Genomic DNA, 25,700 nt, shown 5'->3' on the forward strand with positions numbered 1-25,700 from the left:
GGGCAGGGCCCGGTGGGGGTGGAGGTGGGAAGAGCCAACCGAGTGGGGTGGGGTTGGGGGTGGGGTCGGGCGGGTAAGGCTGGCCAGTGAGCAAAGTGAGGGGAGGAGCCGGAGGACGTGGGCAAGGGCGCTTTGTTGGGGAGGAGCCCGCCACAAGCGTTGGGGGAGGGGTCGGACAGGATGAGGGGCGTGGCATGGGCGGGGTAAGAGGAGGAGCCAGCGGCTGCGGGCCGGGTGCACAGTTGAGTAGGAGGCCCCTTACCGCAGCAGAGCAGAGCTGCCAGTCTCCATCCTTTCCGCACTCCTCTGGTCTCCGGGAAAGCGTTGCGCGGCACGCGGCGTGGGCATGGGTGCCCTGGTGACTTAGTGCCATCCGGCAGCAGGGGCTTCGGCCGGCAGCAGGACCGTACAGAAGCAGGAGCGGGCAGCCGGGTGCGGCAGCGCCGCCGGGAACCATGAGCGCGGAGCCCATCTGCAGCGCACTGCCCGCCGTACCCTCGCACAAGCTCGCCGACTTGCGCTTCCTCAGCCGTGGCGCGTCCGGCACCGTGTCGTCCGCGCGCCACGCAGACTGGCGCGTGCAGGTGGCCGTGAAGCACCTGCACATCCACACCACTCTGCTAGACAGGTAGGCCCTTCCGCACCACCGCGAAGACTGCGGCAGCCTGGAAGCCCGGCTCCCTCCCTGCGTCTGGTCCCCACGCACTGTCCCCGTGGCGGGCGTTTCCCTGGGTCCCAGTCTCGCGTCCCCTGCCGCGCTGCCCACAGCGCGTTGAGCATCCAGTGTGGCCGGGCCAGGCCGGGCACTCAGCACGGGGCGTTGTGGGTGTCCCTGTGGGCTCTGGGTCTGGGATGTCTGGGCTTGGGACTCTTGTACTCTGTGGCTGAACGCTTAGTCACTGAGGCTTATTCTCACAGGAGAGCCTGTCGCAGAGGAAATACTGTGCTTTCTGCTAATAATGACTTGAATCAGAACTTATACAGGACCAGAAACTCGGACAGCCTGGCACATCCTGTACGATTCAGTGGGAGCTCTAGTTTCTGTTTCCAGAAAGCACTGCAACCACGCACGCACGACCGGCCGTGACCTCCCTTTGCTCAGGGGTCACTCTTCCTGTCCGTTCTCCTGAGCTCACATCCAAGTCGAAGTGACCCGTGTCAAAGCCCTTCCTCAGCTTTGGCGCCTGCGTCTTGTAGCCGCTCTAGTATCAGGCCTGTCTGGCCCAGATCTCAGCAGAGTGGCGACGCCCCTAAGGCGGTCCCACCTCGCGCACACTCCAACCCTAGCCTCATTAACACTGGGTGTGGCCTCATTACCCTGGGCCTTGAATTCCGTGCTGCGAGTGCAGGGCAAGGGTGTGGACGGTACGCAGCCGACCTGGGGCGTGGCGGTGGAATCAGCTGTGCAAATACACTGAAAGCCAGTGCTGAGGGGCCTGTTCCGAAGCTAACTGACCCTCCATTGTGGATATTAATTCAAGTTTTGTGCCTTGTGGGGGCCAAGGAATGAAGAGGGAGTTCCCTTTGCTTACTCATTAATAATTTTCATAATCTAAAATTCTTCATTTAATGGGTAGGAAATTAACTGAGTCTTCAAAAAAGCCATAAGACTAGTGAAATACTCCGGCATCTCTGCATCACATGCTTTTCTACTACTTGGTTCCTGCGATGTGGACATTAGCAGTATTTGCATAGTCTGAGCACAGGGCTGAGCTGTTGGCTCACAGGCTATTTCCTCACTTATAAAATGGGAATAATAATACATGGACTTCTTGGGCTCTGGTGTGGATAATGTTTACATTGTTCTTTGGGATCACCTAAAAGAAAAATAAGTTTATGTGATGATTCTTGTTCTTATTTTAGCGATTGGTCAGTCCTCCTCCGTAACCTGATTTCAGCTCCTGAGTGGAGATTCCCCAACAATTTCCCAATTCCTTATGAGTAGATGGTACTGAAAGGTTGTTCCAACACCCTGTAAAGTGTTTTTTTGCTGATAATTTTTTGGTGATAAGTCTACAGAAGCTTATTTTACATTTTTATTTTTTTTATTGTTGTTCAATTACAGTCATCCCAATTCTACCCCCATTGCTTTCCCTGCCCAACCCTCTGCTCCCACAGACAATCTGCACACCATTGTCCTTGTCCCTGCATCCCTTACACTTGTTCCTTGACTTAACCCTTCCCATTCTTTCCCCCTTTAGCCCCTGCCGCCCTCTCCTCTGGTCACTGTCAGTTTGTTCTTTATTTCAGTGTCTCTGTTTCTTTTTTGCTCATTTACTTTGTTGATTAGGTTCTACTTACAAGTGAGATCATATGGCATTTGTCTTTTACTGCTTGGCTTATTTCACTTAGCATAATCCTCTCCAGTTCCATCCAGGCTGTTACAAAGGGTAGGAGTTCCTTCATTCTTTCTGCTGTGTAGTATTCCATTGTGTAAATGTACAACAATTTTTTGATCTACTCATTTAATGATGGGCACTCAGGCTATTTCCAACCCTTGGCTATTGTAAATAATGCTGCTATGAACATCGGGGTGCATGGTTCTTTTGAATTGGTGTTTCAGGATTCTTAGGGTATAATCCCAGCAGTGGAATTGCTGGGTCAAAAGGCAGTTCCATTTTTAGTTTCCTGAGGAAATTCCATACTGTTTTCCACAGTGGCTGTACCAGTCTGCACTCCCAACAACAGTGCAGTAGGGTTCCCTTCTCTTCACAGCCTTGCCAGCATTTGTTGTTTGTTGCTTTGTTTATGATGGTCATTCTCAATGGTGTGAAGTGGTATTTCATTGTAGTTCTAATTTGCCTCTCTCTGATGGCTAGTGATATTGAGCATGCTTTCTTATGCCTCTGGGCCCTCTGTATGTCCTCCTTAGAGAACTGTCTGTTCAGCTCCTTTGCCTGTCTTTTAAATGGATTGTCTGTCTTCCCGGTGTAGTCATGTGAATTCTTTATATATTTACAAGATCAAATCTTTGCAAATATTTCAAAAATGTATATGGAACTATAAATGACCCTAAAGAGCTTCTTCTTTGAGAAAGAAGAACAAAGTAGGAGGGATCACAGTACCAGTTATCAAACCATATTACAAGGCCATTACAATCAAAACAGTCTGGTACTGACTAACATAAGAACAGACACATAGACCAATGGAACAGAATAGAACACCCAGAAATAAACCCAAGTCTCTATGGTCAATTGCTATTCGACAAAGGGGGCATTAGCATAAAGTGGAGTAAAAATAGCCTCTTCAATAAATGCTGCTGGGAGATCTGGACAGTTGCATGTGCAAATAAATAAAACTAGACCACCAACTTTCACCATACACCAACATAAACTCAAGGTGGATAAAAGACTTAAATATAAATCGTAACACCATAGAAGTCCTAAAGGAGAACATAGGCAGGAAAATTTCAGGTATCCCATGCAGCAATATTTTCACCTATATGTCCCCTAGGGCAAGGAATATTAAGGAAAGAATAAACAAAAGGGACATGAAATTAAAAAGCTTCTGCATAGCTAAAGAAACCATCATCAAAATGAAAAGGAAACCAACTGTTTGGGAAAACATTTGCCAGTGATACCTTGGACAAGGGTTTGATCTCCAAAACACATTTTTATTTTTTAATATATAAAAAACTGTTTTTAAACTGTTTTGGCTTTTTCTCTTTTCCCACTCACTAAATCTTACCAAAACCTGACTTGAAGAACCTACTGTCTTCTCTGATCGTGCACTAGAATGGAAAGAACACAAGCTTTAGAGTCCCACAATTGCAATTCAAATCGGATTCCAACCCTGCCCCTTATTATTGGTGTGACCACTAGAAAATTACAAATTGACTGGAGTCTCATTGTCCTCATGTATAAAGTGGGGTAATGAACCAAACTTTAGGGGTTGATAGTAGAATGATAGAGTATGTAAAATGGCTGACACATAATAGATCAAAATAGAAGGAAGAATGCCTCATACCCTTCCTGCTGTGAGGCGGAAAGAGTATAGTAAGTACCACTGAGAGTTTTCCAGCATTTCCATCTGTCTGTAGTTCTTTCTCAGAGTGTCCATCCTCTGTCTCCCTGCCAGCGTGCTACCCAGTGACTCTGTTGTTGACCTACATCTCTTGATGCAAATACAGAACTGTTTCAACTTAGGGAAAGAAGTTTAATTAAAACACATCTCTCAACTGGGAGCTTAATAATGAGTGAAGAGCAGAGTGTGTACCCTCGTGTAATTCTTCAATTATGAACATATATGATCATTTATTCAAAACATAAATGACTAAGATTTTTTGCTATATTTTTGTTTTTGTTTACTTTTAAAGCGGGCCTTATCATCTGGTCTGGAATGTCTATTGCTTTTTGTCTTGCAACAATCATTTACCCAGAGGTTGGGTGGTTTAAGACCCAACTAATCACCCTCATTTACCTAGCAAGCTTCTCCTGGAGACTGTTCTATTTTTATTATTGCTGCTACCAACACCCATTCATAGAGTAAAAACTGATGACATCTTTAAATCCTTTTTTTTAATCCCCATAATGAGTCAGTCAGTCACCACAGCCTAGGCATGCTAATTAGCTGCTGTTTTTCTTTTCATTTCCACTGTGACCTTTATAGTTTCAGGCTTTCATTGCTTCACATCTTAAATAGTATTATAGCGAACACCTGACTTTCAAAATCTACATTTCTGCTGATCCTCCATCCTTCTGCCAGGTGAATCCTAAAAGTTTGTTCTGCTCATGTCATTCCTTTGCTTAAAAACCTGCAGTCACAGCTCAGACACTAGCAAGTAAAGTTTAAACACCCTTGTCTGGCTTTAAGGCTCTGAGATGTAGTCCTGCATGCACCAATAACCTTCACTTCTTTTACAATTGTTTTATATCCTGATTCATGTTAGATAACTTGCCATTTTCTAAACATAGCCCTCACTTTAACTTCCTTGAATATATTTGGTACATATCTATTATCTACTATCTACTACGTGCCAGACACTGTTCCAGGTCTTAGGGACATACAGATGAAAAAGGCAGGGTCCCTCTCATCTTGGAGGCTACATCCATCTTGGATGTCCTTTCTCCAAAGGTTGAGATTCTATCCATCCTTAAAGTGTAGTTGAAATTCCACCTCTCTGACTACTGTGGTGACACCACAAGACCCAAGTTTACTCTCTTTTCTTTGGGTTCCCACAGTTCTCTATTTATTCATTTAGTTACTTTGGGGGGAGAACTAATCACATTCTGCCTTATATTTTAAGGTTTTTTTTTCTTATTTTTTAACTTTATTAAAGAACAATTGAAAAATACAATTGTATACAGTCATGTACCACTTAATGACAGGCATACGTTCTAACAACTGCATTATTAGATGATTTTGTCATTGTGCAAACATCATGAAGGCACTTGCACAGACCTGAGTGGTATAGCCTATTGCACACTGGGCTACACGGCACAGCTTATTACTCCTGGGCTACAAGATGTATAGCATGTCACTGTACAAAATTACACCAAGTTAAGGCATCATGATGGCTACAATGCCACTAAGTCATAGAAATTTTTCAGCTCCATTACAATCTTACAGATCCACCATTCTATATGGTCCATGGACTGCATAAATGACTGGTATTTAAAGTGTGCTTCATGATCTTCTGGCCAAGATAGAGGCGTAGGTAGATACACTGTACCTCCTTGCACAACCAAAAGGAGGACAACAACAAATTTAAAAACAGAAAACAACCAGAACTGCCAGAAAATCAAACTGCATGGAAGTCCAACAACCAAGGAGTTAAAGAAGAAACATTCATCCAGACTGGTAGGAGGCCGGAGACAGGCAGCCACTGCTACCTTTGGGTAGACAGCCTACGCAACTTCTTGTGGACAGCCTCCCACAGGTTATACTGCTCCAACTGACCCCCACACATACAGTCAGCCTGTCCAGGGGTATGGCACTGGTGCTTATTATACCACCACTGCTACCGTCACTACCACCCAGGCCTCCTATGCAGCTCAGTCTGCATATGGCACTCATTCCGCTTACCCAGCCTATGGGCAACAGCTGGCAGCCATGGCACCTGCAAGACCACAGGATGGTAACAAACTGCTGAGACTAGTCAGCCTCAGTGTAGCACAGGGGGCTACAACCAACCCAACCTGGGATTCAGACAGAATAACTAAAGTTATCCCCAGGTACTTGGGAGCTACCCAGTGCAGCCAGTCACAGCACTGCCATCCTATCCTCCTACCAGCTATTCTTCTACACAGCCGACTAGTTATGATCAGAGCAATTACTCTCAGCAGAACACCTATGGGCAGCCGAGCAGCTATGGACAGCAGAGTAGCTATGGTCAACAAAGCAGCTATGTGCAGCAGCCACCCACTAGTTACCCACCCCCAAACTGGATCCTACAGCCAGGCTCCAAGTCAATATAGCCAACAGAGCAGCAGCTATGGACAGCAGAGTTCATTCCAACAGGACCACCCCAGTAGCATTGGTGTTTATGGACAGGAGTCTGGAGGATTTTCTGGACCAGGAGAGAACCAAAGCATGAGTGGCCCTGATAACTGGGTCAGGGGAAGAGGGGGATTTGATCGAGGAGGCATGAGCAGAGGTGGGCGAGGAGTAGGTTGCCGTGGAATGGGCAGTGCTAGAGAGCGAGGTGGCTTCAATAAGCCTAGTGGACCCCTGGAGGAAGGACCAGATCTTGATCTAGGCCCACCTGTTGATCCAGATGAAGATTCTGACAACAGTGAAATTTATGTACAAGGATTAAATGACAATGTGACTCTAGATGATCTGGCAGACTTCTTCAAGCAGTGGGGAGTTGTTAAGATGAACAAGAGAACCGGGCAACCCATGATCCATATCTACTTGGACAAGGAAATGGGAAAGCCTAAAGGTGATGCTACAGTGTCCTATGAAGATCCGTCAACTGCCAAGGCTGCAGTGGAGTGGTTTGATGGGAAAGATTTTCAAGGTAGCAAACAAAGTTTCTCTTGCTCAGAAGAAGCCTCTGATGAACAGCTTGTGTGTGTGAGGGGCGGGAGGGTTGACACCCTGAGAGAGCAGGGGGATGCCGCCACTGCTCCGTAGAGATCCAGGGGGCCCAGGAGGTCCTGGGGCTCCCATGGGTTGCATGGGAGGCCATGGCAGAGACAGAGGAGGCTTTCCCCCAAGAGGACCCTGGGGTTCCCGAGGGAACCCATCTGGAGGAGCAAATGTCCAGCACCAAGTGGGAGACTGGCAGCGCCCTTGTCCAGGGTGTAGAAACCAGAACTTTGCCTGGAGAACAGAATGCAGCCAGCATAAGGCCCCGAAGCCTGAAGGCTTCTTCCCACCACCCTTTCCACCTCCGGGTGGTGACCGTGGCAGAGGTGCCCGTGGTGGCATGCAGGGACTGTGGTGGTCCTGGTTGCATGTTAAGAGGTGGCTGTGGTGGAGACAGAAGTGGCTTCCGTGGTGGCCAGGGCATGGACCGAGGTAGCTATGATGGAGGAAGACGAGATGGCTCTGGAGGTCCTCCTGGACCTTTGATGGAATAGATGGGAGGAAGAAGAGGAGGGCATGGAGGCCCTGTAAAAATGGATAAAGGTGAACATCGTCAGGAGTGCAGAGACTGGCCCTACTAGATGCAAAGATGCCGCAGAACTGCATTGACTACCAGATTTATTTTTTAAACCAGAAAATGTTTTAAGTTTATAATTCCATATTTATAATGTTGGTCACAACATTATGATTATTCCTTGTCTGTACTTTAGTATGTTTCACCATTTGTGAAGAAACATTAAAACAAGTTAAATGGTAGTATGATGAGTTGTTTTCTTTTTTCCTTCTAAAGATGGTTGTTTAAGACTAAACAATGGGAACCCCTTGTGAGCATGCTCAGTATCATTGTGGAGAACCAAGAGGTCCTCTAACTAATTGTAACAATGTTCATGGTTGTGATGGGTTTTTTTCTTTTCAATAAAATTCCAAATGTTTATAAACAAAAAAAAAAAGAGAAACATAAATGCTAGGTACAAAATAGACATGGGGAGGTTAGGAATAGTATGGTAAATGGGGAAGCCAAAGAACTTATATGTATGACCCATGGACATGAACTAAGTGGGGAGGAATGCAGATGGGAGGAGAGGGCAGGGTGGAGGGGAATAAAGGGGGGTAATGGGGCAACTGTAATAGCATAATTGATAAAATATATTTAAAAAAAAAGATGAAGTGCTTCTTGATGATTTGATATACATACATTGTGGAATGATTACCAAATCAAGATAATTAACACATCCAAAGAATACATACAAAAAGCCAACAAGTATTTGAACAGGTTTTCAACATCACTTACCACCAGAAAAAATGCAAATCAAAACCACAATGAGTATTTATATTTCCTTTTTTTCTCAATTGTTTTTATTTTTCAATTATAGTTGACATAAAATATTATATTAGTTTCAGATGTGCAACCCAGTGATTAGACATTCATATAACTTGAAGTGATCACCCTGATAAATCTGGTACCCACATGACACCATACATAGTTATTACATTATTACTGACTATATTCCCAGTGCTATACATATTTTTCTTAAAAGATTTCTGGGCAGCTTGAAAGCACAGACTGTTTTTTCATCTTTATATTCTCCATACTGCTGAGCACAATTTATTCTTAATAATAGTTTGATATTTATTTATTTTGTATATGAATAAGCAAATGCACCTGGGACAGAGTTATCCCAGGCATCTGTTAGAAACACTCACCTGCAATGTACTAGGATGGGGAGAAAATACAGACAATTGTAACTGAATAAAAATAAAAATTAAAAATTTAATAAAAAAGAAACGAAACACTACCCTGTTCTCAGTGTTCTTTCCCCGGGTTCCAGACTATAATCTCTAAGTATTATTGACCCTCATGCAACTATCACCTAGTCATTTAAATCTACAACATTTAGATGTTTTAATACTCAGGATATTTGGGAAATTTTTACATGGTATATAACCATAAAATTTAATATAATATCCTAGTCAAATATGATCATTTTAATATAACAGACTTAATAGTTTAACTAGTTCATACACTAATCATTCTAATACAGACTTTATAAACTTGTCTATTGTGTTCTTTCCCTTTCCTAGAAAAGTACCATAATGATAACCTAGGTACAGCATTTTTTTTTTTTTTTCTGTCAGTGGCTTACAGAAGTTACTTTGGTCTCTAAACAAGCCTTACAATACATAAGGCAGGTGTTTTCCTTACTTTATCAATGATGAAACTAAAGGACAAAGAAGTTGCATAATTCACAGGAAGTTAAAAGCTAATTACGGAAAAAGTCCAGACTAACTGAATATCATGCACATAATTGTGTTTTTCATTACTTTAAAATAATTGTTTTTTTTTCTTTAGTGAAAGAAATGATGTCTTAAGAGAAGCTGAAATTTTACACAAAGCTAGATTTAGTTACATTCTTCCTATTTTGGGAATTTGCAATGAGCCTGAATTTTTGGGAATAGTTACTGAATACATGCCAAATGGATCATTAAATGAACTCCTACATAGGGTAAGTATTGTACACTTTCAGTGGATATAATTCTGTGAATCAAGCAATATAGTGCTTTAGTTTTACATATGATCAACTTATTTGGGTATATATAGATGAATCAAAATAAGAATAACGAAAAACAATTGCAGTTGTAAAGTTTCACCATTTACATCTTCTTTTGTGTTGTTAAAAATTGTGTGGTCAGGCCTTGTATTCTAAGGGACCTAGATTTTTTGCTTAGGTTACTGTTCCTGAATTTTACACTGAATTGCATTATCCACAGGGAGGTGTAAGAGAGAGAAAAGATAAACTCTGCTCTCTGTGCAATCCACTGTTAGTTAGGCTGGATTTTACTTTATATTAAAGACAATTTAGGGTTCAAACTAAATGTTGATAATACCAGTTCATAAAGTTCTAAATTAATAGGCCAAATAAATCTATCTCTGAATATCAAATGCATTAGCTTTTCCACAATCAACAATGGCATGAGCCATTTACTTTTTCTCTCAAGATACCAGTTACTCTGGCTTTGACTGTGAATCCCATCAGTAAAGAAATTAGGGGCTCTTCATTCTCAAAATATGTGTATTCATCTGTTGTTTGCTTGAGCTGATATTATCTCCAACCAGCAGTTTCTCTCAATCTAAGTCTTTTTATACTACTCAGTCCACTTAGTGAGAGTTGGCTTAGTTAAAACTGGATAATATAAAGCGTAAAATCCAATTCTGGAGTGCTCCTAAATCCTGATGTGTTAGTGCTTTGTAAGTGAAAAGAAAGAGTGGGTGCCACTGTCAGCCCCTGGTGGAGTGACTCCCTCTTTGTTTATGATGTGACTGACTAAAACAGCATGAGGCCTAGTAGCTGGTGTCAGTGTATGAGATTTGTGTAACCACCACAGCAATCAAATTGCAAATATTAATTAAGCATAATTTCTTTTTTCTTTTTGAAAAACAAGTAGAAATATTAATTTTTTCTTCCCATACCTCAGCACTCTAGTAGATATTCAGACACCCAAATTTGGAGCCCACTAGGACTTCTAAAGCCTCCTGCAGGGGGACTACTAACTCCTGGAAGGAATCATGACTAGAAGCCCTTATTTAACACTATAATATAGAGAGGACTTCTTCTGGCTTTAAAACTACATAATTTTCAGAAAAGTTATCTTTTTACAGATTAATAGATTCAGTTACTCAAGATTCAGTTATTCAGGCAGTAATGTTCAACATGAATATGTGTGTTTCTTTTGGTTTTCTGTATTGCATTATTAGTGTGGGATTTATCTTAAAGTACCCTCCTCCACCCACACAAAATATTGAAATAAATCAAAATACAATGTAAACACAAAGTATTTTGACCCACTTCCCTGCCAGGTTGATCACTGCATTATAAGCTGATCCATTTACAGAAACAATTCTCAAGAACAGTTTGGAGCTTTCAGTAGAAGTGTGCTTTTTCATATCATTTAGAAAAACATACCCAGTGGCTGGTGCCTGAGGATTCATTGGAGGATCTCCCCAAAATATCTAGTTTTTCTGATTATACTCATTCTCCTGAGATGCTGCATTAATTTTTATATTCAGAAACATTTATTTTATGAAAGTTCAGATGGATATCACTTTTAAGCACTAAGAAATATAAAACATTATTTTTAATGTGTCTGTATTATATATGCTTTGTAAATGAAGATGGTCTTTGTCTCCATAAAAACAAAACCTGAGGCTAATTTTTCAAGTCAGAATGCAGTAAATTAATTATATAATTAAAAGCATGAGATATTAATGCTTAATATAACATTGTCATACTTTTTAATTTATGCACTGATTATAATACCTTAAATTATATTTTTATTTTATAGGAAAATTAAAACATTAACTTGAATGAATGATTTGGTATGTACTAGAAACAAATTTTGTGTGTGCGTGCACAAACTACTTGATATAAGCCATAGAATGGGGAGATGGGTGTGAATATAGGTTTATGTATGTAGGTATCATACAAATTAAGAAATAATTGAAGCTGTGTCAACAGAAGAAAAAGACTCGATATCATGTAGTTATATTACTAATATAAACTAAAAGGGAATATTAATACTGTGTAGTTGTTATTTTCCCTAAAAAGTAAGGAAAATAAGATACAAGTATGTTAATGTCAAATTGATAGTATGTAATAAAAATGAGCATATGTTTTGACCTTAGTTTATATTATATTTCATCATAGAATGTTTAATTTTTTAAGTGGGAATATAATGAAATTTGGCCAGTGATTTTGGGTTTGTTTCTTTCTTGCATATATGAAGAAAATGGAATATCCTGATGTTGCTTGGCCATTAAGATTCCGTATCCTGCATGAAATTGCATTGGGTGTAAATTACCTGCACAATATGAATCCTCCTCTACTTCATCATGACTTAAAGACTCAGAATATCTTATTGGATGATGAATTTCATGTTAAGGTAATTACTTTTTAAAAAATCTATGTGTATCCTGGTGATTAATAGCTTTACGAAGACCTTAGTTATTTTTCCACATAGCCAATAAAATATCTCTCCCTTTTCCATAGCCCCTAATTCTTTTTTCTTTTAATATTTTATTTTATTATTTTTGTTGTTGTTCAAGCACAGTTGTCTCCATTTTCACCCCACCACACCCTCCCCCGCCATACCCATCCCCGCCTCCCACCCTTGAACCTACCCCCTTTGGCTTTGTCCAGGTGTCCTTTATACATGTTCCTTGATGGTCCTTCCCCTATTATCCTTCTCCCTTTTCCTCTCTGGTTACTGTCAGTTTATTCCTAATCTTATCTTCAGTATCCCTTCTTCCTGCCACAATGGCTTTAGTTATTCCTAGACCACAGAGATAGATATAATTATAGTACAAAATACAAAATCATTATGATGTAACTGAAATTGGGGAGTACACCATTTTTTTACTTTTATTTTGAAATTATTATAGATTCACAGGAAGTTGCAAAGATAATACAAAGAGGTTCCATGCACCCTTCACCCAGTTTCCACCAATAGTTACATCACACATAATGATACCACAATTCAAGACGAAGAATTTGACATAATACGATGTATATATGTAGTTCTGTATCTCTTTATCACCTGTGTAAATCTGTATAATCACCAATCAAGATACAGCACTACCCCACAACCCAAAGAGCATTTAGGCTACTCCTTTCAGTCACACTTGCTTACTGCCCTTTACCATCCCTGCCCCTGGAAACCACTCATCTGTTTTTGATATCTGTAATTTTGTCATTTTGAGAATGCTTTATAAATAGAATCATATAGTATGTGGTATTTTGAGATTGCTTTTGTTTATTTAGCATAATGCCTATGAGATCCATCCAGGTTGTTACACCAATAATTGTTCTTGTTTTTTTTGCAAAGTAATACAAAACTAATGTTTATTTCTACACTGAACCACAAAAACAGTTTTAACTACATAAAATGCCAGTGTGTCATTCACAAGCAATTCACTGATTTTCTGCTATAAGAAATCTCCATTTTGCTTATATACAAAAGGGAGTTATTTTTGTTTCATTAAATACATTTTCTATCTCCTTCTTGAAAAAGTATAATATATTAATCTTTGAAAATTAATATATGAGCAAAAATTGAACTTGAGAAATAATCTTCTCATTCTACAAATGTAAAAGGGGGGAAAATCAATTCTTTGATTAGTCAGCACACAAGCAACAAAGAAAGGTCAGCATTTTGCACAGTACTGTAACTGCAGGCAGCCAAAGAAAACTTTGCACATAGTGTGTGACACACATTTTCATTCTAATGAGGGAAATATGTATATATATATAATATTTATTTATAAATGCATGTATAATGTCACACACAAATTTAAAAAAATGAGTTAATTTTGAGACTCAGTTGCTTTTTTAAAAAATTTTTATTGTTATTCAATTACAGTTGTATGCCTTTTCTCCCCATCCCTCCACCCCACCCCAGCTGAACCCACCGCCCTCCCCCACCTCCACCCTCTGCCTTGATTTTGTCCATGTGTCCTTTATAGTAGTTCCTGTAATCCCCTCTCCCCACTACCCCCTCCCAACCCCCACCTGGCTACTGTTAGATTGTTTCTAACTTCAATGTCTCTAATTATATTTTGTTTGCTTTCTCCTTCTGTTGATTATGTTCCACTTAAAGGTGAGATCATATGGTATTTGTCCCTTACCATCTGGCTTATTTCACTTAGCATAATGCTCTCCAGTTCCATCCATGCTATTGCAGAGGGTATAAGCTCCTTCTCTGATGCATAAAATTCCATTGTGTAAATGTACCATAGTTGTGGGATCCACTCATTTGCTGATGGGCACTTAGGTTGCTTCCAGTACTTGGCTATTGTAAATTGTGCTGCTATGAACATTGGGGTGCATACGTTCTTTTGGATTGGTGTTCCAGGGCTCTTAGGGCATAATCCAAGCAGTGGAATTGCTGGGTCAAAGGGCAGTTCCATTTTTAGTTTTCTGAGGAAATTCCATACCGTTTTCACAGTGGCCTCACCAGTCTGCATTCCCACCAACAGTGCACAGGGGTTCCCTTTTCTCCTCACCCTCTCCAACATTTGTTTGTGGATTTGTTTATGTTGTCCACTCTGACTGGTGTGAGATGGTACCTCATTGTGGTTTTAATTTCCATCTCTCTGATGGCTAGTGATGCTGAGCATCTTTTCATCTGTCTCTGGTCCCTCTGTAGGTCTTCCTTGGAGAAGTGTCTGTCCAAGTCTTTTGCCCATTTTTTAATTGGGTTGTTTGTCTTCCTGGAGTGGAGTCATGTGAGTTCTTCCTATATTTAGGAGATCAGGCCCTTGTCTGAGGTATCATTGGCAAATATGTTTTCCCATACTGTTGGTTCTCTTTTCATTTTAATGCTGTTTTCTTTAGCCATGCAGAAGCTTTTTATTTTGATGAGGTCCCATTTGTTTATTCTTTCCTTTATGTCCCTTGCTTTACGGGACGTGTCTGTGAGGATGTTGCTGCATGGAATGTCTGAGATTTTTCTGCCAATGTTTTCCTCTAGGACTTTTATGGTGTTACAACTTATATTTACGTCTTTTATGCATCTTGAGTTTATTTTCGTGTATGGCGTAAGTTGGTGATCGAGTTTCATTTTTTTGCACGTAGCTGTCCAGATCGCCCAGCACCATCTGTTGAAGAGGCTGCTTTTGCTCCATTTTATGCTCCTGCCTCCTTTGTCAAATATTAATTGACCCTAAAGACTTGAGTTTATTTCTGGGCTCTTTATTCTGTTCCATTGGTCTATGTGCCTGTTTTTATGCCAGTACCAGGCTGTTTTGATTGCAGTGCCCTTGTAATACAGTTTGATATCAGGTATTGGGATCTCTCTTGCTTTGTTCTTCTTTCTCAAAATTGCTGCGGCTATTCGGGGTCATTTATGGTTCCATATGAATTTCTGAAATGTTGGTTCTATATCTGCGAAATGTGTCATGGGTACTCTAATGGGGATTGCATTTAATCTATAAATTGCTTTGGGTAGTATGGCCATCTTGATAATGTTCATTCTTCCAATCCATGAGCACGGTACATGCTTCCATTTGTTTGTGTCTTCCTTAATTTCTTTCTTCAGGGTTGTGTAGTTTTCTGAGTACAGGTCTTTTACCTCCTTGGTTAGGTTTATTCCTAGGTACTTTATTTTTCTTGTTGCTCTGTCAAAGGGGATTTTTCCCCTGATTTCTGTTTCTGCAGTTTCCTTGTTGGTATACAGGAATGCCTTTTGATTTCTGAGTATTGACTTTGTATCCAGCTGTTTTGCCAAATTCATTTATTAGGTCGAGTACTTTTTTGGTGGAGTCTATAGCATTTTCCATGTACACTATCATGTCATCTGCAAACAGTGACAGTTTCATTTCCTCCTTTCCAATTTGGATGCCTTTTATTGCTTTTTCATGTCTGATTGCTGTGGCTAGGACTTCCGATACTATGTTGAATAGGAGTGGTGAGAGAGGGCATCCTTGTCTTGGTCCTGATATTAGTGGGTAAGCTCTAAGTTTTTGTCCATTGAGTATGATGTTGGCTGTAGGTCTCTCATATATGGCCTTTATTATGTTGAGGAATGCTCCCTTTATTCCCACTTTGCTGAGTGTTTTTATCAGAAATGGGTGCTGTACCTTATCAAATGCTTTTTCCGCATCTATTGAAATGATCATGTGATTTTTGTCTTTGCTGTTGTTGATGTGATATATTATGTTTATTGATTTGCGGATATTGTACCATCTTTGCATCCCTTGGATGAATCCACTTGGTCATGGTGTATGATCTTTTTAATGTATTGCTGGATGTGGTTTGCCAATATTTTGTTGAGAATTTTAGCGTCTATGTTCATCAGCGATATTGGTCGGAAGTTTTCTTTCTTCCTTGTGTCTTTATCTGGTTTTGGAATTAGGATGATGCTGGCTTCATAAAAAGAGTTTGGGAGTCTTCCATCAGTTTGGAATTTTTCGTATAGTCTGTGAAGGATAGGGGTTAGCTCTTCCTTAAAGGCTTTATAGAATTCTCCTGTGAAACCATCTGGTCCAGGACTTTTGAGTATTGGGAGTTTTTTGATGACTCCTTCTATTTCGTCTGCTGTTATTGGTCTGTGCAGGCTTTCTGCTTTTTCTTCATCAGTTTTGGAAGATTATATTTTTCAGGAAATGTGTCCATTTCACCTAGTTTTTCAAATTTCTTGGCATACAGTTCTTCATAGTAATTTCTTACAATCCTTTGTATTTCTGTGGTATCAGTTATAATCTCTCCTCTTTCATTTCGAATTGTGTTTATTTGGATCCTCTCTCTTTTTTTCTTGATGAGCCTACATAAAGGCTTGTTGATTTTGTTTATCTTTTCAAAGAACCAGCTCCTACATTCATTGATCATTAGAATTGTTCTTTTAATCTCTATGTCATTTAACTCTGCTCTGATCTTGGTTATTTCCTTCCTTCTTCTTGCTCTCGGCTGTCTTTGTTGTTGTTCCTCGAGTTCTTATAGGCACCAGGTTAGGTTGTTTGTTTGAAATGTTTCCATCTTTTTAAGGTAGGCTTGTTTTGCTATGAACTTCCGTCTCAGGACTGCCTTTGCTGTGGCCCATAGGTTTTGGGTTGTTTGGAATTCTTTTTCATTTGTTTCCAGAAAGTTTTTGATTTCTTCCCTGATCTTGTTCTTGCCCCATTCATTGTTTAATAGCATGCTATTCAGTCTCCATGATTTTGAGTGTTTTGGCTTTTTTCCTTTGGGGGTGGTTTCTAGTTTCATTCCCTTGTGGTCAGAGAAAATGCTTGATATGATTTCAATTTTCTTGATTTGTTGAGACTTGCTTTGTGTCCTATCATGCGGTTTATCTTTGAAAAAGTTCCATGTACACTTGAAAAGAACGTGTATTTTGCTTCTTTTGGATGTAAAGCTCTCTATATATCTGTTAAGTCCATTTCATATGGGGTATTGTTAAGTGACACAATATCCTCCTTGATACTTTGTTTGGAAGACCTGTCCATTTTTCATAGTGGGGTGTTAAAGTCCCCTACTATAAGTGTGTTGCTGTCAATATCTTTCTTGAAATCCTCCAAGATTTTCTTTATGTATTTGGGTGCTCCTATGTTGGGTGCGTATATATTTACAATGTTTATGTCTTCTTGGTGGATTCTTACTTTGAGTATTATGAAGTGACCTTTGGGGTCTCTCTTTATGGCCCTTCTTTGGAAGTCTATTTTGTCTGATATGAGTACTGCTACCCCTGCTTTTTTTTCCTGTCCGTTTGCTTGGAAAATTTGTTTCCAGCCCTTCACTTTCAGTCTGTGTAGTTCTTTTGTGCTTAGGTGGGTCTCTTGTAGGCAGCATATGTGTGGGTCATGTGTTCTTATCCATTCAGCTATTCTATGTCTTTTGATTGGAGCATTTAATCCATTTACATTGGTTATTATCCATAGGTACTTATTCATTGCGATTTTTTCCTACCTGTGTTCCTCTCTCTTTCTCTTTTCCTTCCTTTCCTTAAAACAGCCCCTTTAGCATCTCTTGCAGAGCTGGTTTGGTGGAAGTGTATTCTTTTAGACTTCTTTTGTCTGGGAAACTCTTTATTTGGCCTTCTATCTTGATTGAGAGCCTTGCTGGGTAAAGCAGTCTTGGTTGCAGGTCTCTGGTTCTCATTACTTGGAATATTTTTTGCCATTCTCTTCTGGCTTGGAGCGTTTCCATTGAGAAGTCAGCTGCTAACCTTATCGGGGCTATCTTGTATGATACTTCCTGTTTCTCCTGTGCTGCCTTTAAGATCCTCTCTTTGTTTTCGAATATTGCTATTTTAATTATGATGTGTCTTTCAGTGGGCCTCTTTGGGTTCCTCTTGCTTGGGACTCTCTGTGTTTCCTGGATTTCGGTGCCTTTTTCTCTCCTCAGATTAGGGAAATTTTCCATCATTACTTTTTCAAACAGGTTTTCTATCCCTTGCTCTTCTTCTTCTCTTTCTGGTATTCCTATTATACAGATATTGTTACGTTTCATGTTGTCCTGCATTTCCCTTAATCCCTCTTCATTCTTTCTGAGCCTCTTTAGCTTTTCTTGCTCTTTCTGGGTGTTTTTTCTACTTTGTCCTCCAGCTAGCTGATGTGATCCTCTGCTTCATCAAGTCTACTTTTGATTCCTACTACTGTGTTCTTCAGTTCAGAAATTGTATTCTTCATTTCCTCTTGGCCCTTGTTGATAGTTTCTATTTCCTTTTTCATGTTGATATAGTTTGCAGTGTGTTCATTGTAGTTTCCCTGTAGTTTCTGTTAGTTCTCTGTGAGCTCAGTGAGCTTCCTGATAACGATTGCTTTGAACTCTGTATCTGATGGTTGACTTGCCTGTTTTTCAGTTAGCATTCTTTCTGATGCTTCCTCCTTTCCTTTCATTTGGGGATTGTTTCTTTGTCTTCCCTTTGTTTGTGAGACTCTTTGGAAACTTTCCTAGGATGCCCTTGGGATTCACCCTGAATTCCACAGGTGTATTCTTGGAGAAGCTTGGTTTGTGTGGTCAAAAACCTTGAGGAGGCTTGGTGTTCTTTAGGATTCCAGGCTGTCAATCTGTGGCCAAGAAATTCAGGACTCTGCATTCACTGCAAGCAAATGTGAAAATCCTTAAATGGCTGGCCTCAGTGTTCTCTTGTCAACTGGCATTTGTTCAGGTTGGAGATCTTGCGAGCCAAAGGCTCAGCCGCACTCGGCAGGTGTCTGCCACTGTGGTCCCTGGTGGAAGGCGCTGGCGCAGCTGCTTGCTGGGCTCCTTCTCGAGGACTGGTAACTCCCTTCACCACCGGGCCTGGTGCCGCACTCCTAGCTGTCACTGTCCCCAGGGATGCAAGCACGCGCCTCACTGCTGCCTCTGTTCTGGTGGGTCTCCAGATTCAGTTGCTTTTTAGCTTCCCAAGGCACATGAGGCCACAGTGCTAAAGCTCTAAGCTATATGAAAACTGATGTCAGTTCTTGAAATGGTCTTATGAGAGACAGCAGTTTGATGTTACAAATGTAGAGCTTGAACTGCTCTACAGGCTGCAGTCACCGAGCTGGGAGCTGCGGGCGCCAAGGCCGCGGGACCCCGGGGCTCCGCGGGGCGGACCAGCTGCGCACGCGGCAGTGGGCTCCTAATTATTCTTTTTTTGTTGAATAATATTCCACAGTATGAGTATACTCCACTTATTTAACCATTCACCTATTGAGAGACACTTTGGTTATTTCCAGTCTTTCGTAATTATTTTAAAGCTCCTGTGAACAATCCTGTGCAACTTTTTGAATGAATATCAGTTTTAATTCTTCGGGGATAAATGCCCAACTGTTTAGTCACATGGTAAGGGCATGTTTAGTTTTTAGGAAACTATCCAACTATGTTCCAGAGTGGCAGTACCATTTTATATTCCACCAGCAATGTGTGATAGACCCAGGTTTTTCACATCCTTACCAGCATTTGGTATTACTACAGTTTTTATTTTAGTTGTTCTATAAGTATATAGTAATATCTCATCATGGCCTTAATTTGCATCTTCCTAATGGCTAATGATCAATACCTTCTCATGTACTACATATCATCTATATATCCTTTTCAGTGAAATGTCTCATTATGTCTTAAGCTGTTTCCTAATTGAATTTGGTGGTCAGGGGAGTTACTGTTGAGTTTTGAGAGTCTATATATTTTCTTGATATGAGTCCTCCATCAGTTATGTATTTTGCAAATATTTTTCTCCTGATCCATACCTTGTTCTTTTCATCCTTTGAACAGGGTCTTTCACAAAGCAAAACTGTTAATTTTGATGAAGTCCAGCTTAACATTTTTTTCTCTTATGATCATGCTTTTGCTGTCATGTCTAAGCACTCTTCATTAAGTCATATAGGTATTGAAGGTTTTCTTCTATGTTATCTTCAAAAAGTTTTGTAATTGTATGCTTTTGAACTAATTTTTTTTTATTTTGCATTGATATTTGTGTAAAGTAAAAGATTTAAGTATCTTAAGGCAGTAGATAGTAGTGATTTCAATTACCCTACATCTAACTAATGACAGCAAATAAGAGGTAGTTGCTGAGTAATTAATACTAAATGTAACTCACTTTATTTTTACATATTATTTTGCTACATTTTTCACAATAATGTACATAATTGAAGATTATTGTAAACATCAAAAATGTTCAAAGAAATAATTAATAGGGAAGTTAGAACAATAGAAAAATTGATACAAAAAATTTGAGAAAAATTAAGTGAAAAAAATAAACCTTTACCAAAGGCACTTCCTCTTCCTAGAATAAAATGGGAGAGGAGAGGAAAGGGAAGCAAGCTGCTACCTAAGTATTGCTAGAAAGAGAGACTAGTCTATGACATCAGTTTAGGGAACCCTACAGGTGGAAGTTCCTTAGCAGTCAGTTAGTCCCCTGGGTCCTCACTGCAACGATCTCCAGCCTCCCAAGGCAGTTATCCTATGACAGGGGAGTCTCAACATCCATACTTGAATGACTATCACATTTTCTTATGTGATCAACCAAAACTCCTTCTCTGTGTATTAATTTGAGTCAGTCCAGTTCTGCTTCTACAGGACAGCTCTTTCGATATTTGAGGATGGCTATAGTCTGCCCCTCACACTCTTGTGTTATGGCCTTCTCCTTGCCAAGCACCCCTAGTTCCTTAACCAGTTTCCTTATGACATGGGTTTTAATCCCAGATGCTATCTATATGAATCTGTGTTTCAATCTCTCTTAAATTTTGATCCTCAGAACTGAACAAAATGTTCTGAATGTGGTCTGACCACTGTAGAATTGAATGGAACTATCATTTACCCTCGAGTCCTAAATACTTTACTTATAGTTCCTTAATAATTCACCAGCTTTTGAGGAACAGCCACATGACAACACTCAAATTGGGCTTAGTATCAATAAAAAGTCCTGAGATGTTCTTTTTTTCATGTATTATTGCTTAAGCCACATCTTATCACGTGGTCTGTAGAAAACTTTTTGGATATCGGCAGTTTTATCTTGTTAGATTAGAGCAATTCACTTCACCCTTTAAGACCATTTTGAATGTTATTTCTGTATTCCATGGGTTGTAAGTTCTTTCCCAGCTTTGTATCATCCTAAAATTTAATTAGGCTTTTTTTTCGTATATTTGGGTCATGATTAAATATTAACTGTGCAGAGCTTAGGTCAGAGCTACACTACATGTTACTAAGAACCTCCCTCAGGTCTGTGTTAATCAGCACTGTTGGAAGATAATCATTGTTTGTTGGAGAACTCCTCAAGGAATTTCCTAAAAAGCCCATATTTCCTTATTTTGTCCATAAGAATATTATGAAAGTCCTTGCTTGACTGTTTTCCCAGACATCCTCATGACTCACTCCCTCTATGTCTTCAGCCTTGTTTCCAGATGACTGTCCCTAGACCACCCAGCCAGTTCCTCTCTACATCATGCCTCAATTTATGCTTCTCCCTACTATTTCTCACCATCTGACATAACATTTTTACTAATATGTTTATTGACCATCTCCCCCAATTAGAATGTAAGCTCCATGAAGACAGAAATTTAGTCTATTTTATTAACTGCCATATACTCAGCATGTGCCATATTTGTGCTATTCAGTAATCTGTTGAATGAACAAATGAATGACTTCCAGATCTTCTATTTATACCAGATAGGCCTACTAGCTTTGTAGTCAAGTATGTTATCATTAAAGTACCTCAAAATGTTTTGTAATATACAAACTGTTTTTACACTTCTCTTCAACAGTAGCAATACTATCAAAAAAGGAAATGAAGTCAATCATTATTATACTCAGTGAATGTTTGTGGAGCAACTGCGGTGTGCCAAGCACTGTGTCCAGTGCTTCTGACATATCACATGAGGTCTGAAATTGACTACTGGTCTAATATAATTTTTTTCATGAATTCTTGCTGACTTTTTCATTAATTACTCATAAAGTATCTCTTTTATAAAATTTTCTAAATTTTTAAACCAGGGATTAAGGATAGTCTCTTGCTAGTATGTAAATTTGTGAAATCAGTAATATTTTTCATTTTTAAAAATCAGAAGGACATTCACTTTTCTCATATGCCATCCCACAAAGAACACTGAGAGCACCCAGGAGGTATTTGCAAGTGTTCGGTAACCTGAAGTATATATAAAATAACCTAAGACTTGCACTTTATAAACCTTTCAACCTCCTTGGACTTTACTTGCTGAGTCTTAGTCCAGAGAAAACAGAAGCAAAGTAATGGACAATCATCCTTTTTCTTCTTCATTGATCAGTAGGGTACCCTTGGTCTTGATTTGATATGAATAGAATTTAAAAGAATGTATTTATATTTCTCTGCTATTATGTCAGTCCTTTGTGGAAACCAGGATACTTACAAGTGGTTCTTCCTAGCTTGTTTATACTTTTGAGATGAATAGTATATATAAATGAAAATACACAGCTATTCTAGTAGAGTGGTAGGATTATGGATGATTTTTTGAGTAGGGTATTTTAATTTCCTCTAATTTTTTTCAACTTTTTAATTAAAAAGAAAACCTTTATCTTTGAAATATATTTAAAGGTCTTGTATAGAAAGGGAAAGTTCCTATTCTGTCTGCATTGGTGAATGATTGATTTATCAAAACCCTCATGAAATTGTGGAGTGCTTATTACTGTCATCATATTCTTTGTGTCTTCCTTCTGTTGAAAACCCAGGTTTAATGAATTATATATTTCATGTATGATACTGTTTGGGACAGAGGAAGGGGAGAAATATGGCTCCATGTGGAAGACAAACTAAATTAGCTGATACAGGGAATCCTGACTAAGGGGTCTAGGCTGGGTTGGAAAACTCAAAGATGAGACTCTTACATGAAGTAAAAGGAGAAAGCACATAGGAAGCAAATTCAGGCTGTTTTCTCCAACACAGTACCCAAACCAATATGGATCCCAGTAGTTTGTAAATTACGGGTCAAGTATAAATGAGAGCACATCCCTATTTTTTTTTTTTTTAGTTTTTTCACTCGGGCACAAAAATAAAATTAGTTGCAATGGTAATGCTTACAATCCTGGCAGGTGTATACCTGGAATACTGGTTTTGCCTTCAGAGGGTGAGGGAGGAGTAGACTCTGCAAAGCCAAATGGAATTAAGTGGGATGTATGCTCCTTGGAACCTTAATACCACTCAGAGCGACTCAGAGCCTAAAACTTGGCTCTGTGCTTGATGGTATTGTATGAATAAGAGCAACCTTTAGGGAGACACATATTCCTGTAACCAAAACATTAGCAATGCTAATTCAGCTCGTTTAATTTTTGCAGTACAACCCACAGAGACTGTTATTACTCTCAGTTTGCAGATGGGTAATCTGAGGTACAGAATGATGGGGGGGGTCTCTACCAGCAGAGGTCCCCCGGGTCATTGCATATGAGAATAAAAATGCCCAACAGGTGATCTGCTTGGGGAGGAAAGGTGACCAGTCCCTCAAAGGAGAAAGGTCCTGAACACCTTCTTCTCTGCATGTTTATTGAGTTCAGCTCACACAGAGATACATAGCATAGTATGCACATGAAGCTCATCAACCAGTGTCCAAAAAGCTGCAGTCATGAAAAACTGACATCATTTACAGATAATAGTTGAAGAAACACAGGGATTGTCTCTGGTCAGGGTTGGCTTTAGCTCAAGTGTCTGTTTCATAGCAACAGGGCAGAGCAAACCTCAAAGGAAACAATGTATATTATTTCTCTGGCCAGATTAGCCAGTGGGAGCCCTCTGTTCCAATACAAGTTCCAATACAAGGTTGAAGCTGCCTCTGGCATACTTCCCAGGCTGAGTCAGGTGTGGAGAGCAAAGCAGCCAAGAGACTAGGAGACTTTTACAGAAAGACTGAGGACTCAGGCTATGATAAAGCCAAAGGGTGAGGGCCTTCCTGCCCCTTCTCTGAAGACCCCTAAGTCCTTCCCCAATGGCCCATTGCAACTGTGCCTGTCTTAGGTCATCCCTCCCTTGAGGGATCTTACCCATCATTGGCTAACCAGTCATCCAACCAGGGCCAGGCAGGGGGAAGTGAGAGAGGCAGGGGGAAGTGAGGGAGGCAGGGGTTGTGCTCCTGCCAGGAGGAAATGTTCTGTCTCCTTAGTGGCTCATGTCCCCAAGGCCTTTTCACTCAGCTCTAGCCGCAGGACCCTTATTCTCTGTTAATGAGGCTACAGTCCCTGAAACCAGGCAAGATGGCTCCCAACAACACAGAAATTTTAAAACTTTCTCAGGGTCACACACCTAATTAGGGGTAGAATTAGAAGAGACTATAAAAACAGTCTCGGCTCCAGAACCTGTGTTCTCAGCATGTGCCTTTTAATTTTGTCCAGCTTAGCAGTTTGTGTACTGGCACCATGTTCTCTCTCAATCTTTTCTAATTTTTTCCTTAGACTAACCCTTTTATTATAATAACTCATGAAAGATTCATACAGTCTACCCCCTCCCTTTTTGGGGTGGGGCCATATTTTTTATCTCAAATTCATCTACACACTAAACAAATGATTTATTCTATTAAAACTAGTAAAAATATAAGCATTAAATAGCTCAAACACAAGTAGTGTCCTGGATGGCACTCAATCCACTATGTTGACTCTGAAATTCTGCAGTGTAGAGGTGTAAGTAATTTAAATTAAGTGCCTTCAAAGTTTTCCCATACTCTTTTGTCCAATAAATATTGTTTCTGTTCTTATATTTTTTCTTCCATTTAGAAAAATAAGGTACCTTTTAAACATTTATAAGATATTTATAAAATAGTTATAAGATATATAACATATAGACAAGATTTACAAGCAATATAAAACTATAAAGGACATATAAAAAGCATGGAATGTTTGTCACTAATAATTCTTTAGGCACTCATTGTCATGGACGTAAATATGCTTTATATGCTAACTCTACTATTGCCAACAGATGACACTTTTGAGTAGTCATAAATCATATAATAACGAACTATATGATATTTGTGTTCTGCTTACTTCAAAATTTAAGATGCTATTTTTAGAACATTATAAATAAGAGCATAAAAACCTGAGTTGTAAAAATGCCTTGACAATCACATGACATATGAGTAGTTTAGCAGTTCTGTGAGGTGTAGGGGAATTTGAAAATCACATGCTATGAAGCTATTTGTCACAAACAGCAAAGTGTTTAGTGTATACACTCATTCAGATTATACGGAAAAAATAATCCTCTTTTTTTTTTTCAAAAGTCTCCCTTTTGAAATTTGTAATAGTTTGCTAAATTTTAAGTCAGTATGTATTTCTTCTAGAGTTATTGGGCTCAGCACTATGGAATCCAAGAAACTCATGGAATATGTAGAAATAAAATATTAACATATATAATATTTCCTCTGGTCTCATATTGAATACATGTAGAGAAAGGCAATTGATTCTTGGATTTGTTTAAAGAGAAAATCTTTAAATTCAATTACTCTTTTCCCTCACAGATTGCAGACTTTGGTTTGTCAAAATGGCGCATGATGTCCTTGTCACAATCACGAAATAGCAAATCTGCACCAGAAGGAGGGACCATTATCTATATGCCACCTGAAAACTATGAGCCTGGACAAAAATCAAGGGCCACTGTCAAGCATGACATATACAGGTATGGTGCATTAGTTATGCTCAGACTTAACTTGTCTAAAAAACAAGGTTAATCCATCAGAATTTTCAGAG

General features: G+C 39.7%; 1 protein-coding gene and 1 pseudogene across 3 annotated transcripts in view; both read left to right on the forward strand.

Moving 5' to 3' along the window:
* Positions 1–229: 229 nt before the first annotated feature.
* Positions 230–25,700, forward strand: part of RIPK2 (receptor interacting serine/threonine kinase 2) — a 43,655-nt gene continuing 18,184 nt past the window's right edge. For all 3 annotated transcript variants that reach the window (XM_045200452.2, XM_024566531.3, XM_053929742.2), the window contains exons 1-4: positions 230–628; positions 9,383–9,536; positions 11,815–11,970; positions 25,472–25,629. In XM_045200452.2, coding sequence (XP_045056387.2) covers positions 456–628; positions 9,383–9,536; positions 11,815–11,970; positions 25,472–25,629 — 641 coding nt within the window. In that variant the 5' untranslated portion in view covers positions 230–455. The remainder of the gene's footprint in view (positions 629–9,382; positions 9,537–11,814; positions 11,971–25,471; positions 25,630–25,700) is intronic.
* Positions 5,631–7,648, forward strand: LOC123480370 (RNA-binding protein EWS pseudogene; annotated as a pseudogene).

Source organism: Desmodus rotundus, chromosome 8, assembly GCF_022682495.2.
Source record: "Desmodus rotundus isolate HL8 chromosome 8, HLdesRot8A.1, whole genome shotgun sequence".
Classification (NCBI taxonomy): Eukaryota; Metazoa; Chordata; class Mammalia; order Chiroptera; family Phyllostomidae; genus Desmodus; species Desmodus rotundus.